The sequence below is a fragment of the Cricetulus griseus genome, chromosome 2 (genome assembly GCF_003668045.3).
Source record: "Cricetulus griseus strain 17A/GY chromosome 2, alternate assembly CriGri-PICRH-1.0, whole genome shotgun sequence".
Classification (NCBI taxonomy): Eukaryota; Metazoa; Chordata; class Mammalia; order Rodentia; family Cricetidae; genus Cricetulus; species Cricetulus griseus.
In genome coordinates this window covers 131,397,719-131,417,812 of record NC_048595.1, presented here as the reverse complement: position 1 = coordinate 131,417,812, position 20,094 = coordinate 131,397,719, and the positions used below count along the sequence as shown (strand labels likewise).

The 20,094-nt window shown below is 37.1% G+C and overlaps 1 protein-coding gene across 1 annotated transcript in view; it reads right to left on the bottom strand.

Annotated features, from left to right (window-relative positions):
* Mmp16 (matrix metallopeptidase 16) overlaps positions 1–11,309 on the bottom strand; it is a 246,648-nt gene extending 235,339 nt beyond the window's left edge. The window contains exon 1 of the mRNA XM_027403567.2: positions 11,178–11,309. Within this exon, the coding sequence (XP_027259368.1) occupies positions 11,178–11,309 (132 nt within the window). The remainder of the gene's footprint in view (positions 1–11,177) is intronic.
* Positions 11,310–20,094: the final 8,785 nt, after the last annotated feature.

Sequence of the window (20,094 nt, the reverse complement as noted above, 5' to 3'; positions counted from 1 at the left end):
TTTGCTTATTCAGATAGACAGGCTGGCGAGGACATCCTAAGGATGCTCCTATCTCCACCTCCCTAACTCAAGAATTCAGATATATGTTGCAACACTTTTTAAAGTGAGTGCTAGAAATCTGGTTTCAGGTTCTCATGCTGGTATGGCCAACATTTTACTGACTGATCAATTTGTACATCCCCATGTTTGGTAAGTTTTTATTGAATGACAAATATTATGAGTTTTGCCATTTGCCATATGAGATATTTATTCTAATAAACACTACAGAGTTTCATTTTTAAGTCTCTTAGAAATGATCTGATCTTTCAGACCTTTAGGAGTTAAGCAGAAATGTATAATGCTGCATTCAGGGCTAGTTACTTCCCACTTACTATGGCAGGATAATTTTGGGTACTCTACAAATATCCTGTGAAAATGAGGTTTTCCTCTCTGGCTGGGGTAGGGGATTGGCACTATTGCCATTGCTTCATATGCACCCATTGTTACATCCTGCACTTTATTTGGCTGCTTCCTATCTCCCCGGGTAGTCACTTCACAGGGAGATACAGCAAGTGCAAGGAGAAAAACCTGCTACAGACCATTCAGGTTCTCATTCTTTGTAGTTATCTTCTTTTCAGTATATTGATCTATGAACTCTAGGGACCTTGGTCTCCCCAAGCTTACTTCCCTCTGTTTCTTGGTGGTCTAGGGTGACCAAACCAAGGTTTTCCCTTTTGGTCACTTTGCTGAAAACCATTACAGACGGAGCATACCTCATTTCATACCAACTCCCAGAGATAGCACATTCTCTACTAAACATTAAGTTACTTAGAAACATGGTTTCATTTACATTATACATTTTGGGAGTTATTTTGTAGTAAAGGGGATAAATTTAAAAACGTTATGTCATCTTTGTCCAAGATACATTTGTAACTCTTTAATCTTAAAACCAACATGATTATTATTGTCCCTGTTTTACCTGTGAGTAACTGGAGAATGAGTCAACAACTCAACTCACTCAAGTTTACAGTGTGTGTCACAACATCTAAGGGTCTTGGACACATTGTGATACACTGCTTCAAGAGGAAGAAAGACAGATATGGAATGAATATATAACACTGAGTATTTCACAAAACCAGCTAAAGTATTACCCTTGAAATCTGGTTTCAGCACAGATGTCATTTAAAAGAATAATTAATAAATTAAATGATTCATGGAAGCTGCACACAGTAACAATCATAAGACCTGGAGATGTTATTTAATATCTGTTGCTCAGTCACCAACTTGGACTCTGTACAAAATTGGCAGTGACAAGATATCAGTCCTGTTGACAAAATTTGGATATTTACTCCATTATTTTTGAGGCATCTACTCTCTCTCTCTCTCTCTCTCTCTCTCTCTCTCTCTCTCTCTCTCTCTTTCTCTTTCTCTCTCTCTTTCTCTCTGAAGAAGTTCCCTTTATATTACAAATAAACATTTTGAAATGGTAAATCTGTTATCTTCTACCTTCTATCACAAATATTACCTAAACTCATATAACATGACAGGCTACAGCCATACACAAATCCACAGTCTCACACACACACATCCTTTCCTGCAGGGCTCCATAATGTTGGCCTCTGATGGAAGTTTTCTACAATGGATTCTTTTCATCATAAAATATGATGAAATATTTATGACTTTTCAGCACTGTATTTAATAGTAAACTACATAGATACAAATAGTTGAGGAATAAGATTACAATTCATCTAATATGATATGTAACTCCAGATTAGGTCTTAGAGAGACTACAAATATCTAATGATTAAAAATCATAAAAGACATTTAACATTAAAACTGTATTGGTCTATATAAAATCATTGTTGAATCAAGCAATCAAATCTAGGACTTCCTATTCAGTTTTGCTCCTATAAGATTCTGCTTAGACTAGGTTCCTCAAATTCATTATGCATACTGAATATTTACCTTTAGGTTGGAGTATGTAAATGTCATAAATGGAAGTGATCCAACATTCCTTACAGGGAACCTGGAAATTACTTTTCACCTGAACTTAGTTAGAAACCTTGGTTCCAGACACAGCCTCCCTTATGTGATTCTAGGCTTCTCACCCACTCCATTTCAATGTATTTCTTTCAAGATCTTTAACCTCTCTGTGACAAACTCCTTACTGCATGGTGGAAAGAATTGTTGGTACGAAAAAGACTATAGTGATGAAGAGATATGCTAATGCAGGATTTTTAAGCATGTCATGGGTCTCAGCCTTCAATCTTTGTTATTTAACATTGTTTTATGATTAACGTAAAACATCTGAAGAAATCTGACATATTTCCATTTTGCTAGACATCTTTCTACTTAAAATACAATAGCAAAAGATGTCTATTTCTGTACTGTAGTCCTGACTGCAGGAAGTAAAACTTAAATCTCCTCCAACTCTCACTCTCAGGGGTGACCAACCACTAAACTTGTTTCTGTGCTGTCATTAAAGACTTGAATTATATAGGGGGAAGGAGCTTGGTCCTGCCTCGACTTATATGTCAGGCTTTGTTGACTTCCCATGGGAGTTCTTACTCTTTCTGAAGAGTGGACTGGGGGAGAAGAAGCAGAAAAGACATAGGGGGAGGGAATGGGAGGAGAGGAGTAGGGAAATTGTGTTTGGTATGTCAAATAAAGTAAATTTTTTAAATAAAAAAAGACTTGTACTAACTATGAACAATGAAGATCACAAACCTGTTGTAAGCAAATTCTACTTTAGTAATCCTAAATTACCCATAGAGGGGCAAATCAGTCTTTGACATGAGAAAGTTGCTGCAATAAAAAGAATACTAAATCTGCAAAAAATATTTTACCTCTGTGCCAATGTTATGGACATTCTAAGTTTGTTCTTAATGTTATACAAGCAGCTGGGCACCCATTATTATCTACAATCTACTTGTAGCTCTTTCGTTTCACTCATGATGAAAAGGGGAGGGGTAGACATTTGGTTTCATATAACATTTCCCAACTTATACAAGAGATTCTGAAATTTTCTGAAAATATTAGATGTCTTAAGACACAAAGTAGAAACAAATAGGATCATGAGAAGAAACAGGCAAGCAAATGTTTAAAGGAATGAATACACAAAAGGTAGATACCTAAACAAAGACAAACATCAGTCATTACAAAACATTAACATATTTATTTATTTCTGACAACTTCCCATAGGAAAATTCTTCCAGTGAAATCCACTTAGTTTGATTATATCAGTCATGTGCTGAGGATTGTACCTGTATTTCCCTCCTGTCACATTAAGTGCACACAATTTGGAGATATAAAATGACATTCATGACAGCATCCAGCATCCCCTAAAAGAGAAAGGTTCATTCTGCCTTCTCTTGGGTGTAGCTGAAACAAATACTAGAAAATCCCATCCCATTAAATAATTTATATCCTTTCAATAACTTTGTCTCCTGAGAACACAGCTTATTTATGTGTCATTAAACTTACTCAACTAAAACACATTTTCTAAAATCTGAATGAAATTTGTGAGTAGGTTATATCTTAGTTAAATGATAGTATTCATTAATGTATTAGTGAATGACTTCTAATTCATATCTTTCTCACACATACTAATCATTCATACAAGGCATCTAATATTTTTTAAATTAAAAGTCTTCTGACGTTCCTATTTAAATAAATGAGTTTCATGATTTTTTGACTAATATGTCTTAAAAACAATAGGAATAAACTGTATTTCCAAATCTGTCTTTATTGGAAAATAGTCATTTAATATGATCCTAATAAATATTAAGATAACATTAAATATATATTAAAGATTAAATATCATTCTGTACTTTTAAAATTAGATTTTTTGCTGCATACATATAACAGGCAATATCAAATTAAATTCATACCACATCAAATCTAAGACTATGAGTCATTTTGATCTTAAGGTAAGTGCAGTAACTGAAGATACATAGGTTTTGAATTTTTCCACAACTACAAAGAATCATATATAAAGCAGTGCTACATCATACTGTTAGGCTCAGAGCACTTTTCCCCCAAAGAAATGCTAATTTCCTTTTTCGTTCAGGAAATACATAAATCTTGGTTCCAAATGACTGCCATTTAAGCCAGGTGAAATCTTAAACCATAAGCTACATGTTCACTGGCTTCTTCAAAAATCTGATTCTCTATGAGTCATTCTGTGACCTCTGATTCCACCTAGTTTCTTTGATTTTTTAAACCAAGTTCTTCTAAGCCATGATAGTCCTTAATAGATAGCTCAATTGCACCCTCTAGCCTATTTTAATATACTGCACCCAGAGGTCACATTTAATCAAACTTGCTATGTGGTTTACCAAGCTGGTCACAAATTAAAACACACACACACACACACACACACACACACACACACACACACACACACACACACACACCACACATAAAAAGAAACCAGTGTGCCAGGGATATTGGTGTTGAAGCAACACGACCAAGCATCCACTCAGAGTGATAAATAACAAGAAGAATCAATCAAGGATGGTTTCATAAATGACCTTAAAAATCTACAAATAACTTTCCAAAAAAGCAAGATTAGAGACATTTTGTTTCTTGGGCCTTACTTAAATAACTACTTAGCATTTATGATTTTGCCTGGAATTCCATGTTGATTATATTAGCTGAATATTTTATGAAAGAAACCCAACCTAAATGCACATAAAATATGTGGCAAGAAAGATAAACTAGCACTCAGATTATGTGTTAAAAATGATCTTCCACAAAAGGCAAAATGAAGACACATAATGCAGATAGATAGGTGATAATAAGACAAACAGATATACAGACAGAGATAGGCAGAGATGATAAATAATAGATGGTAGATGATAGATAGGCAGTCAGTCAGAGAGACAGATGATAGATATCAACCTTGAGAAACATCCAAAAAAAAAAAAAAAAAAACCTCAGACAACCTATTGTATCTTCCTTTTCTTTCTTTTATAAACTTTCACTTGTAAGTATTGGATACATTTTTGTAGAATAACATTTACATGTTTCTAATATATAATTTTTAAAATTTTGTACATTGGTAAAATTTTGACTTTAAACTTATATATTCTCTAATGCCAGTATTTTTACTACTTGGAAGACTGAGATGATTTTGAGAATGAAGTGCCCTATGTTGCTAGAGACAGTAACAGTGGTTAGATGTAAGTCATAACTCAAGGCATTAATTTTACAGAACATGTGAAATATCTACCTTTGTAATGTAATTTGTTCCCAAATTTAGTGATAAGTAGGTATGTCCCACCCCTGATATTTCAGGACTATATAAAATCCCATGTTCTGAAGCACAGACTAACTACTGTAAATGGCCTTTCTGTTTATTTGGCATGTTTTATTTGGTTGTGCTTTCTTTTTTTTTTTATTTGTTTTTGTCCTCTTTCATTGCTGTATGTAAATCCCTACTTGAGCAACTCACACCTGGCGAGTACAGTTCCCTGTGAAAGAAAACTCATGGTGGCAGGAGCTTGTGACAACGGGAGCTCAGCTTCCATGCCCCTTCTGATTTTGTTCATAGTTAAGTTATTTATGGTAATCAATAAAAGTCCCTCAGAGAAATATCCAGAAGTCTGTCTCGACCTGATTCTAGAGCTTATCAAGTCCAGGATCAATGCAAATCACCACATCAGTATGAACAGTTTATTTTAATACTCACTGCTTAGAAAATGGCATTGAAGAAATTACTTGCCCATGCTTAAAGCAGTGAGGGACAACACCAGAAGTGATGCCATCATCTTGTGACACCTACTCACTGTTTCACTATACTCCATCAGGTATCACTTTGACATTCCCAAGCCCACATAAAAGTGATTTTGTTAGCTCTCTCTGTCTTTGTTCAAAGTTTTAATACAACTGTCTATATATTGAATTTTAGTCCTTTGCTTAGAGAGGACTCACTTGGTTCCCAATTGACTAAAAAAGCACAGGCCCTTTGAATTATAAAGTACTATTTATTTTTCATGGTGTTATTTAAACCAGGAACAGATTTCAGCAAACTCTGCTTTGTCATAGTAGGTGTAAGCTGAACTTGACAATCTATGATAGTAACAGATGACAAGAGAAAATGTGAAAAAGCACATTTTTGAGCTAAACTGTCTAAGAAAAAAAACACAGGAATGAAGTATACTGATGTTAGTATAATTGATTTTTAGTATATTATAATATAAAAACAGAAAAGACATTGAAATGAATTTTTTCAGACTAGCTGACATGTTCTAACCTGATAGATTATTACTTAATTTGTTGCCATCATGTCAATATCCTGTATCACTACTGACTTACAACTAGTAAAGTGATATCTAAAGAGTGTTATGTTTAATCATTCAAGGAATGATTCCAACAATGCACATGAATACATGCATAGGATATTCAGTATTCATGCAATGATCAAAACAAGCTATAAAAGCAAATAGTATCCTCATCTCTCAACTATGTGAACTTCAACTTCTAGAGATGGATAAGTGCTCCAGCAGAAGCAATGGGATTAGATAGAAGCCAGGAAATCTAGTGTCAGGATACATGTTCTTCTTAAGCACATTGCTCTACAAAAGGCAATGTGATAGACATAATTACATCCACAGATACTGAAATGAACTGTAGCAGAAAGTAAAGAGAAAAGGAACTTTTACAATTTAAAATCACAGACAAAGGGGCCATAAAATTCCCAAAGGAGCATGAGGAAATAAATCTTTCTCTTCCTACACTGAATAAATCCAACACATGGAGTCACATATTTCATGGATATTCATTTTTGGCCTGAAAAACTTCTCATTAGTCATTCACAAATCTTCAGATCATATATATTGTGAGTAGCTGCAGAGAGTCTTGAAATGAAATACATGTAATACCATTAATTCAACATTAGAAAAACAAATATTAATCAAAAGAAATTCATTAAGATTTCCTACTGAATCTTAATATCCTGAATGTGAAAAAGTAGAAACTTCAATACATCACTAATAACTTGACTGTAAAGGTAACATAGTGGTTATTGAATCTAACTTGATCTTTATTTTCTAGAAGGAAATGGAAAAGAAAATCCAGCTAGGCAGACAAAGATGTCTCAGGAGACTTTACTAGACACCTTTTCAGGACAAAGGTGCCTCCCTAGTCTTTCTATGCCTTCACTTCAGAAAATCTTCCTAAAGAATTCTAGATTTGGGCAAAACCTATGTAGACGACTTCCAAAGAGAAAGGCAGAGCCAAAGTGAGACAGAGCAAGGAGCTGGGGGGCCGTGTACTGTTAACTCCTGACTTCCTGGTTACAGATTTGGCCCTCTGAAACATTGCAAATGGCCAGCCCATGTGGAGTGTCTCATTCAGCCTACAATACCACAGCAGATACACACATTTATGAATTAGTCACAGGGGACCTTGTTGCAGATCAGCTATCAGCTGCTCTGACCCAGACATATGGAAGGCTGTAAGTAGAGGTTACATGTGGACATATTTTTATGAGCAAATGAAATAATGAGTCTTAAACATTTAAGCAAAAGGAATCAAGAAATAGGCAATGAAACAGCTCAGCATACAGAACTTTTTAAAATAGAAGTGCTCTTATCTCATAATCACTTATTGGCAATTTCAAATGCAGTACACAACTATCCAAATCAAACTGTGACATTTGAGATAGATCAGACAAACCTGAAAACACTGATCAGAAAACAACCAGTTACCCAAACAAAATACGTGAAAATTTAAGAAATGGCCATATTCACAATGCACAACACGTTTAATAAATGTTCTGTATGGCATATAGAATCTTATGTCTTTGATTTAAGGAAATCAAATTTTGCCTCATCAAGATTGTTTTTCCCCAAAACCATAATCATCTTCTTCCACTTTGCTCTATGCACCACTCAGTTTTACATGGTTTACTTTTATCATAAAGCTGCCTTTAAATGTTTTCACTCTTAACAAACATATATTATTGTTCACAAATCTATCTAAGAATATTAATACATATAACTTGTTATAAAAGTCGAAGTTATTGGCACCAAGAACTATAATTTATTTCAAATTTCATAACAAAAAATGTATGTGTGCCAGAAGTAAGCCTCAGAATCATGAAAATATCAGGAAATATCACAATTTCTTGTTAATAATTTACCTCAGTTTTAGACTGTTATCCAGTGGCAGGAGTTTTTTACTTTCAATAAACATCCCCCATGCTACTCCTTTGTAACATGGTGACTTACACTATTATCACTTCAAGGGTACATAGAGACCTCAGTGAATGAATATTCCCTTACAACGTAATGAGTGATGGAGAAATGCAGAGGAAGCTATTCACAGTACCACCTGTATAGTATATGTTTCTTGATTTAATACAGACTTTATTTGCTTTTCCAAAAACTCAAAAATATCCATTTATCATTGGCTTTCATAAGAATATCCAAATTTTTCTATCATCCATTCTGAAAGTAGAACATTTTAAATGATTTTCTTAAGAACATCAAACAGGAAAGAGTTAACATGAATACCTCTGCCCAACACCTCCTACAGGAAAAATAATAGAGGCTTTTCAACCTTAAATCATACAGACAAAAACTATGGGAGAATCACAAATTAAGTTCTGCAATTAATAAACTGTAATCTTAGTTGTCAGCATAAAAGGCATCTATCTAAAGTTCTGGTCCAACTTAATAACTAAGTGTGTTTACTAGAAAAAAATCAAAATCCTATGAGCCTCAAGCATGATTTATGCTACTATTGGATCTCTTTAATATTGTCTTTGGGAATCAATGGAATAAAACAATCTCAGTGTGTGTTTTGTAACCAAGAGTATAAAAGTACAATTTCTTTTCTCCTGGAAAAGAAATAATGGAATATTCTTCCCTTTAGCATTTCCTATTAGAAAAAAATATCTAGTAAACTTTCATTAGGCATAGACACAAGTCAGAAATGTCCTATTATCTTATGTTACATATAATATTTTGATTTTACTAACATCATTGTATTATAATTTTTATTATCAGCTACTTATAATATATACATATAGACATACAAATATATAATATACATATATAATTAGAAATCCATCCAACCAAAGAACTACTAAAGAGCTTACAAAGCTACTTGGGAATAATACAAACTGTGAAACACAATCTCCTATAAATCATTAGAAAATTCCCTTTGTGTTAAGTAAGCTTACTAAGGTCTCAGAGGGCACATGACTCTTTCATCTGTCAGCTAAATCTTTGCATTGTGCTATAAACATGGCTGGAATAATTTAACTATCCCTCCAAAATGGGAAACTGGCTCTGTGAACTACCCTTCACATAAATCTTGAGAGACAGAAAGAGATACTTGAAATTCAATATGAAATCATTTTTATAAAAGTATCTCAACCTCTTTCAGGTAACAATATCTGTTTGAACTGAGATATTCCCATATAAAGAACTACAATCTCCTATATATTTAGCCTCATGAAAACAAACCTAATAATCATCAAAACACTGATGTCATTCAATCTTGTAAATGTAAGTTAGAGTTTCCCAAAGCAGGTAGCTATTCACCAAGGCTCAAATTCCCTTAGGAAGCTAGATGCTAGCCAACCACTTACTCTAACTGCCTCCCCCTCACCCCATCACCACAGTCTCCTTTACCACCAAGCAACAGCCTCTTCTGTATATAGCATTATAAACAACCGATTGCCATTTTCATTCCTTCAGCCTATGACTCAAACACTCTTTTATTTCATTTAAATTATCTCTTGATTTAAATGTTAGTACAGAACTCATATTGACATGTAGTTCCAAAAGTTTAAATTTGCCATCAAGAAAAGTCTGGACCTTTCTTTCCATTGCTGTTTTTATGTAGAAAACAATCAAGCTGTGTGCTTCAAAGGGTTAAACTATTTTTGGCCTTCAAATTGTTGTTTCTTTGAAACATATTCCTACTTAACATCTGTAAACTTCCTTAATTCCTTTGATGATGGCTCTTACTTTTTCAAATACATTGCTTCTCCCAGTATATGGAGTCCAAAGACAGTCCATAGATGACTCTGTCTGCACACATGGCACTTATTATGGACATGCTGCTTATAAATTGGTTGCATGAAACATGTTCAAACCCTGTGCAACAGGTCCTGCTTTTGTGTAAACACAGCTCCTAACACCACAACAGGAAGCTTCAAGACGACAACACAACTATCAAACCAATCCATGAAGTTTCAATCATAATTCTTTTGAGATATGTGAAGTCATATTAGCTAATCAAGAGAAGTTCGTTTTACCCAGACCTACCCACAGTATCAACCTTAAGTGTAATGTTAATGAAAGGAACTGTGTCACAGCCCAGGTGTGCATGCCTTTCATTGATTTACCGCACACGACTGGCTTTAGCTCTCCATTGATGACAGAAAGAGCACTTTGGCAAAGGTCTGACAAGTCCTTATCCTTAAGTTCCCTATTGCTTCTGTGGGCTGTTCCCAAAACTGTCACGGTAAACCAAATGGCAATCTAAGACATCTAGGCTTTGTCATGTCAGTGTGAAATCAAATTAAAAACACACCTCCGAACTATTAGACGGGGCCACGTTTATTTCCAGTCCCCTGGGAAGGAAGAGAGTAGGCACTTAAAGGCGATGGATTTCATGTGCTCTGTACAGTTAGATCTAGTTACAAGTGTATTAAGTTATGTCTAATAGAAAGACACTGTCTGCTGGAGTGTTTTATCACAAAGTGATGTTATTAAGCATATCAAGTATTCCCATGCTCTTCTTGGATTCTTTGATTTTTATCCTCCCTTTGTTAGGCACAGACCACAAGGAGAAATATTGCAGGAACAATACCCAAGCGGTACAATGATGCCAGCCATCAACGCTGTTTCCCTAGCTCTGTATCCAGCATGAACTCAAGCTTTCTTATAAAGCTACACGTCTGCTCTCCATAGAGCTTTGCCTCTTCCCTGGCTAAGCAGCACCAGCATGATACAATGACTCTCTGGGCAGCGTGCAGCATCGTGCTTTGTGCAGCTGGGGATAACGGATTGTCGGTCTCCAGGCATCCATCCCCTACAACACCGGCAAACTCAGCAAGGGTTTCAGTGGCTGGCTGCAAGGGAAACAATGTGCTCCTAGCTACAAGGATCCGACGAGTGAAGGAAAGGTTCCAAGGAGCAGCCAGGCGAGGGGAGAGGAAGAAAGCGCTGTACTCTTACCTCCACATTGAAATACTGCTCCGTTCCGCAGACCGTAGCACATAAAATCCAAAGCAAGGTTTGCAAGAAAAACACCCCCGAACGATGCACGAAATCCAACCTTCTTCCAGTGCTGAATGCGAGTAAGATCATAGTGAACTGTGCCTCAACGGATGGACGAGCTCCCCTGCGTTTTCTCCCTCTTTCCCAATGCCCACTCCCTCGCTTCCTTTAAAAAAAAAGAAAAAGAAAAAAAAAAAAAAGTCCTCGGGTGGGTAGTGAGCTCGCAGGTTCACCCACCCCTCCGGTGGAGGAGATCAGCGCCGGGCTGGGCAGGCGGGGAGGAGCGGAGGAAAGGCAGGGTCAGCGGCGGCGAGTGTTCACCATCCTCACCCTGCTGTCGCCCGGAACGTGGCGCCCAAGTTCACCCGCGGTTCCGACTCCCAGCGCCGCCGAGTCGCAGCCGCCGCCTCCAGCCCGTGCGTCCTCCGCCTCCTCCACCTCCTACGCCGCGGGTGCCCCCAGTTTCTGCGGGAAGGGCCTCTGCCGCTCCCAGCTCACTGCCTCTGCTGTTCCTTCCCTCCTCTCAGCTCCCCTCCAGAATGTTCACCGTAATCTACATAACTCCTCCTTCCTGGGGTCTGCGGTGATCTGGGGGCCCGCGCGTGCACACACTCTAACCACACACGCGCACGCGCTCCGTCTCAGACACACATACAGACACACATAGACGCAAGCGCGCGCGTACACAGACACAGACACAGACACACAGACACACAGACACACACAGACACACACAGACACACACACACACACATACACACACACACACACACACACACACACACACACACACACACGGGTACACGCAGGCGCGCTTCTTAAAGGAGTAGGCTCGTAAAGACTGCCTCTTTGCTACCTTAGGGCGCATTGGATTAGGCACTCGGCCTTTGAGCAGGGCCCTAGTTGGTAATGAATTCTTTTTCCTTATTACCTGCCCTCATACATTTTACTTGGGACCCCAGGAGAGTCCATTCCTACATCTCTCCCCGCCCCCTGCCTTAAAATCTAAAAGCAAGTGCTCTCCTCCCCAACCAGTTCTTGGGTGGGGCTTGGGCTGTGGACCCTGTTGGAAGCTGAGGAGTAGCTCAGAAGTATTTGGCATCTCAGTTAGAGAGGTTCAAAAAGCACTAGAAATCAGACCAGCACCCAGGTCTGTGAGTTGCTTGACTGTGTAGGTCAGTAACCAGGTCTGACCAAGTTCATAAGATGGAGATGGCAAATCTGCCATCAAAAACTTTTGTTAGAGTCTCCTAATCCTGTGGCCTGGTATCTCCCAGGATCATGGTATTCTGCCTAAGAGGCTCAGGAAATCAGCACATGTTTTGGGTAGGAGACAAGTAAAATTCAGAATCGCAATTAAACTGCCCAGTTGGTGAACACACATGTAAACGCTGAGTCTCCAAAGACAGGGTTCTTAACACATCTGGGGAAAAGGTGGGGACATTAGGGAGGAGGCAGCTGTGGAGCAAGGGTGAGAGCTCAGAAAAGAAGGAGCAGACCCCCTGAGGGTGAACAGCTGACAAGGGCTGGAGGAAGACTGGAGCAAAGCAGAGGAAGGCTGGGGCGGGGGGGGGGGAGGGGGCGTCCGGAAGGAGCCCAGAGAAATGCAGGATCAGGAGGGAGGCTGCTGGCATGCCAGGCTGGCAAACAGGGCCAGAGGACTTCAGCAGAGGCTGCAAAAAGGGACCTGAACCGAGGCAATGTGAGGCAGTGGACAGGGGAGGCAGCAACTACCAGCCCTTGGCTGAAGAGAAAGGGGGAAGGGAACAAGGCAGATGTCTGTCTGGGGGCAAGGCCAATAAATGTGCTTCTCCTTGGCAGCCAGTAGAGGGAAAGAGGAACCCGCAGGAAAGAAAAGCAGCCAGAGCAGTGAGGAGCAGTGTTCCAGGTACATGACAGCTGCCTAGGCAAAATGGAAGAGAGAACTGACAAGATGTATTTCATGGTCAGTCAGCAAAGCACGAGGCAGAACCAAGAGGTCACATTTAGTAAACAGATGGAAAATGTTGAAAAAATAGTTTGCCAAGCATTGTATTGGACAGTGATAATTTGTATATGAAATCTGGCAGGTGGAGGACGAGCTGAAGACTAGAAATTCCTGTTATTGCTTTATTGGAACCTGTGGGACATATTCAACCACTTGAGTGTGTGTGTGTGTGTGTGTGTGTGTGTGTGTGTGTGTGTGTGTGTGATGAACACATATTAAAAAGCTATGTCACACATTGCAGTCTCTTAAAATTTGCAGAATATTTCCAGTTATAGCATTTCATTTATGTTTGACAACATCCTTGAACTTGGGTAGATTGCTGGGGTTTGCCCATCTCCAGCCCAGCTGAAAAAGAAAATCCCAGAACTCCAAGTCCCTGAGAGACCTTCTCAAGAATCAAAGTGGTGAAAAGTAGATGAGTGCAGCTGCCCATCTACATGACTTGACTGACATCACACACACACACAGAAACACACACACACAAACCCATGGAAACACTTTACATTCCCATTATATATAAAAAGACATAAAATTAGAGACCAGAGACGATGATAATAAGTTTTAAAGTGTTTCCTGTCATCTAGATTATGTTGACAAACAGAAACATAATTTACAAAGAACTAAATGAAAAAAGAGTTCTAAATTATAAAAGCCTTACTAAGTGAGCCAGAATATTAGAGGACTGTTATCAAGAACATGGGAGAGGCAGTGGGGCCTGCTGGGTGGTAAGCAAGGAGGCATTTCTCTAATGAAACTTGGAAAGGAGAAAGAGATAGAAGGTTATGTGCATAAATATGTTAAGGTGGACTTACAATAATATACTAAGGTCAGAAATATATATATAATATATATATATATATATATATATATGTATATATATTGAGACAGAATTTTTTTATATAGCCTTGGCTATCCTAGAACTTACTCTGAAGACCAAGCTCGCCTAAAATTCACAGAGATCTGAGTGCTGGGATTAAAGGCATGTGCTACCACTGCCTGGCTTAGAGTGGAATCTTTAAAATTACTCATGAGATTGGACGTGGGTCAAATTGAATATAGAGACACAATAATACAAAATATCAAAAACAACCAAATGGACAAATGGGATGAGCTCAGAAATCCTTGCCTTCAAATAACAATCCTAAGGAAACAAAGAAATATTCAAAACAGGAAATACTAAATTTTGGTACAGTAAAAATAATAAAAGTGAAGTTATTCATGTATATTTATTAATCTCAATTATGTACACTCACCAATGAACAATGAACATAACGGTATTTGGGGTTCTAGAAACAACTAACAAAATGCCATCTCATTTCATTAATAGAATTCAGGATACATAGTTCAGTGAGAGAGATTAATTATCACAACACTATACTAATTTGGGTAATTATATAAAAAATATAACTTATAATAGACTGGAATAAGCAACTGATATTCACCCAAGGACTTTGTAGAAAGCATCACAGAGTAAGTAATTTTCATAGAATCATGGAAAATATATAGAAATGAGTTAGGAAAATAAGAAACAGAAGGACATTTCTGGCCTGTTGTTCAGCGAAACAATGCATATGCAAAAGGGCATTTGTAGAAGTACAGATATTGTGTAAAGGGCAAATGGCAGAGCGTGTTTAAACAGGCAAGGTTAGAGGTCACTGGGCTGAGGAGCAAGAAAGAGCAATACATGCCAGACTCAGCTTTATGCTCTTCCATGATGAAACTCTTAGAAAGAGGTCACTGAGTTTGTTCTATGTGCGGTTTGTGAACTATAGAAACTCACTTTTTCAAAGTTATTCTATCTTGGGTCTCCTAAATTATCTTTGTAGACATTTTGGCATGCTTCACTAATAAGTATAATAAAATGGCTATATGGACTCGGTTGAAAACCTACAGATTGGTACTCATTTTATTATCAGAGGTTTGCATTCCATTTCTAACCCATTGGCTATGCTGCCTTTTAAGGCCCAGGGATATAGGACACTCCGTGTTCTTCACAGACAATAGGATGATAGCCTATCTAAAGTATATTAAAATAGCCAGTACCACCTTTCTGCTTAGAATGTTAATGAAATATTTCCTCACAATTCCTGTCTCTTGCTGTGTGTGCTTTTTTTGTCATAGAACTTCTCTCTTATAGAAATTTCAGAAAACTAATAATCCTATAATTGCCTGTGACTGAAGAAAACAGATGAGAGAAAACTAATAAGAAAACCAAGGAAAAAGTGTAATTGGCCCTGACAAAGGCCAATGGCAATTCAATCAAGTGCCACATGGGAGATATGGATACTGAGTCTGTAAATAATACCTATATCCTTCCAGAGAACAATGGCAGCTAGTTAAAAGTGAACAATTCAGTCACATGGTTGGTGTGTGAGGGTGATTGTAACTGCTTACAAAACAAGAGGTAAAATATATTCTTTATAAATACGATTGAACCAGATTTCTTGAACTATAGACTTAAAAATGATTTTTATAGTGTGGGAAGTAACATCAACTGTTATACCACACCGGTATATGTACTCCTTTCCTTTCTTGCTTCAGTTTAACATACAAAGCATTTAAACAGACATTTTTGAAAAATCCAATGCATACCAAATTAGTGTAAAGTCACTGACATACCATTCCTACAGGGGGACATGCATATGCAAAACATACCTTGTTATTTAAATTTGCTGTCTGGATAGAACTCTAAGACTTGGGAGGTTGTCAGATATGAATACTTACAGATTGCACCAGCTCCCCTGGTGACTCACAATCATGAGAAAACTGAGATGCCCTGTTCTAGAGTTTGCACACAATAGAGGTCCTTATACTGAATCCACCACCATAACATTAGTAACATCATATTTGAGTAAAGTTGCTGGATGATACCAATCATGTTAACACTTATGGTACTGAAATGATACCCAATTTCCTCAGCAATATAATCACATGGGCTAAAGTTGTTTACATGACCTATTACTTTGGGCAGATTGCTATTCCTTGAAAACCCATCCTGGGAAACAATGCTTTGGGGCTCACTAGCCAACCAATAGAACTGGAAGGATTAGCCCCAGGTTCAGTGAGAGATCCTGTCTCCAAAATTAAGGTGGAGAAACAAGTGAAGAAGACATTGTGGTACTAATGTTTTGAAACTACATGTGCTTGAGTGGAGGAACACACCAGAAAACACAAGTATGCACACACACACACACACACAAAAAAAAAAAATACACATACACTGAAAAGAAAAGAAAATTTTCTAGACAGTGGAAATAGCTTTTCCCCCCTCTGTTTCCTTGATTTATTCTATATTTTCACCTCCACATTTGCATGGTTCCCAAATTCTTGGTCATTTGTTTGTCATTTTTTTCCTGCATTAAGCACTCCTATAAGATGCCAAATACTAAAGATATGAGAAGACAGATATTAATTGAGTTAAGATAAAGATGATTTTGGATTGGTTATGATCTAAGACTGATGAGAAGAAAGTCTCAGACTTTAAAGTTGTTTTCATTTGCAATTTTTGTTGAAATAAAAATCATAGGACTGAACTAGACTCCCTTAATGTAGGTGACAGTAGTGTGACTGGGACAATGTATGAGACCACTGGCAGTGGGTCCAAGAAATAACACTCATTCACGGACTGACTTAATAGGGCCCATTCTATATGGAGAGATGCCTTGCTCAGCCTAGACATAGCAGTGTGAGGAGGAGAGGTGCCTTGGTCCTGCTTCAAGGATATGATGGGACCAACTTAGGAGACTTCATAGGGGAGGCCTTACCCTCTAGTAGTAGGAATGGAAGGTGGGGGATGGGAGGAGTAGAAGGAAAGGAGGGAGGGGAACTGGGATTGGAATATATAAAATAAATTAATAAAAAATCTTACAGTACAAAACATTTAAAAAATATTTAGCAAAAATTAGCAAGTATCCCAGGTTGGCCCCAGAGCTGCCAATTCTTTTAATTTTGGAGTGGTTGAAGTTCAGAGGTCAAAACTAGTTTAGACATGTGTGAAAGCCTGCACATTGAGGAAGAAAAGAAATAATGGATGTTATATTATTAGGCCACTAGAGGAAAATTTGACCCTATTTGTATTGTGTCAAGACCAGACCATTCCTTGGAAAGTACACTAACACTTCCATTGTGACTTTAGTTTAACAGCAGCATGTAACAGGATTTGTGGAACCTCAAATTCTGACTTGGTTCTCCTCTCATTTACCATTCGACTAAGACAGGGTTTTTCACTCTTAAGATTTTATCATGTACTTCTATTATGATGGTTTTTCAAATTTCTCTCTTCACATATAAATCCAGTTCTTTGATCTCAAATTCATATCATTTTTACTTAAAGCTGTAACATGAATTAATAAAAGACCCAGAGACAGTCAGTCTCTAGCTCTCATCTCTAGCTCAGGCTGAAAAGGCTGATCCACAGAATGAGTTCTTCATCAAGTCTCAAACTGCCTCCCCTCAGTATGGTTGGAGAATAAATACTCTTCATACTAAATACCAAACACCCTGCTTCTATCTTTTATACACCCTCTAGTGCTGGGATTAAATGTGTGAACTCTGATTCACTCTCCATTAACCCCGGGTAGTCTTGTACTCAGAGATCCATCTGCCATTATTAAAGTCCTGGTATTAAAGGTGTGTACCACCACCTCCTAGCATCTGGCTGATGGGGCTAAAGGTGTATATCACCACTGATCTCTATAGCTTGAAACTGACTTTGATTTTCTGAATCCTCAGTCAAGCTTTAATAAATCATAAATAATATATATCACTACATTAAAGCTCCTTATATTCTTAAACAAGCTCACCATATTTTCTTTATGCTGGCCTTGTTTGTTGCTAGCCACTTCATTTAAGACTAGACCCACAAATTAATGAACCTTTGAATATAACTTTGACTCTTAATTAATTTATGTCTGGTACTGAATCAGAAACAAGTAGCTGTGGTATCATTTTGTCCTTTGCCACTCTGATTCATTCTTTTATCTGCTCTGCAGGTTAACTGTTGTCCCTGGAAACTCATCCTCTTGATAGCTCATGATTAAAATCTGCAGAATTTACATCATGTTATATATCATATATACTTTGTATTTTTGTTTCCAATTGTACTGCATGCTAATCCACTGGGGTATCTTCTTAAATAGCCTTGTTGACACAAGCTATACATTCCATAACTGGAAGAATATTTTTAAGACCTCTTCCTAAGTTCATAAATATTAATAATAATAGTAATTCCTTAATAATATAATGATAGGAAATTGAGGCTTGCCAACATAAAGAAAGTCATGTGAATAGTTAATAATTGGAAAATAAGTGTATATTTTTACATGTATCATATTGCTTATTTATAAGCAAAGTAGTATTATAAGTGACTTGAGGCATGTGAGTAAATACTATGAAAAAAATAATAACACATGTCTTAGTTAGTGTTTCTATTGCTGTGAAGAGTCAGCATGGCCACAGAAATTCTTAAAAAGGAAAACGTGTGGCTTACAGTTTCAGAGATTTAGTCCATTATCATCATGATGGGACGTGGTGGTATACAAGCTGACATGGTGCTGGGTGTAAGAGTTCTACAACTTGTTTTGCAGGCAACAGGAAGTGAACTGAGACACTGAGTATAGCTTGATCACATATGAGAATTCAAAGCCTGCCTCCACAGTGACAACTTCTTCCAACAAGGCCACACTCACAGGCACAAAGACACACCTTCTAGTAGTGCCTCTCCCTTTGGGGGCCATTTTCTTACAAACCACCCACAATGTTAAGAAAGAGATTCATTGTTGTTTTAGCAGTGGTATAAAAACAATTGTGATAGTCTAAAGTTTAAGAATATTGTTGATTACTAATTATGTCATTGTTTCATAATGATAGATATGATGAGAAATGGCCATCATAATTGAGCTGTTTGGCCCAAATAGGAGAATTGAGAAACCTTTAGACATTTATCTAGAACTGGGGAGTTTATTCTTTCTAAATTCATTATCTTCATACAATGGGATTCCATGCTCTTAAATTAGTTGTGAAAATTCATTGAGATACTTGTGTGGAAAAGATCCAGGAAATGTGTAAATATTAAACATCAGAGATAATTGCAGCTGTTGTATCTAATATACATAATATACAACGTAATATATATTCAGCATGTTGGCAGGAAAGACCAACTGTGACTGGTTTCTGATTAGAGTAAAGACACATTGGGGAGAAACAACTGCTTTATAATTTTAATTGGCATTAATACAAATAATAAAGTTTCTTATCATATAGCAAAACTAAAAGAGCATTAGAATGACAGATTTTAATATTTTTATAGAAATATAATTAGGTCCTTTTAAACTATTACACACTGTTTTAAGTGTACATTTTACTAGTTCACAAAGAGAAGAAAATAGAAAACAGAATGGAAATTAGGTTGACTTTCATTAAAAGGCATAAAATCACAATGAAAATATACAAAGTAAAACTGAGAATTTTTCATTAAAATAGGAGTGTTGGATTGAAATATAAACTTGAGTTCATGAAACCTTTTATGAGGTAATTTCCAATCATAATGAGAGAACAACCATCCAAATGAAACACCTTTTTATATCTTTTGGAAGAAAAATGAAAGTAAATTAATTCATATCAGCACACTTAACATTAGAGCAAGGATATAATAGAGCAAGAGAGAAAACAGAAAATATTCTTAGTTCTAGTATGTTTGTGTTTTTGTTATACATTTTATCATTCTGAAATTGTTTAATCTCCATTATATTTAATTTCTTCTGTACTAAAGTAGGCAGAATTATTCTGTCCTTGTTTCACACTATTGAAGAACTCAAGATGGTAATGAAGGTAGTGTCTTCTATACCGTTCTTGACTACTTTTTGCCCATGTGCTCAACAATGGCTGTTG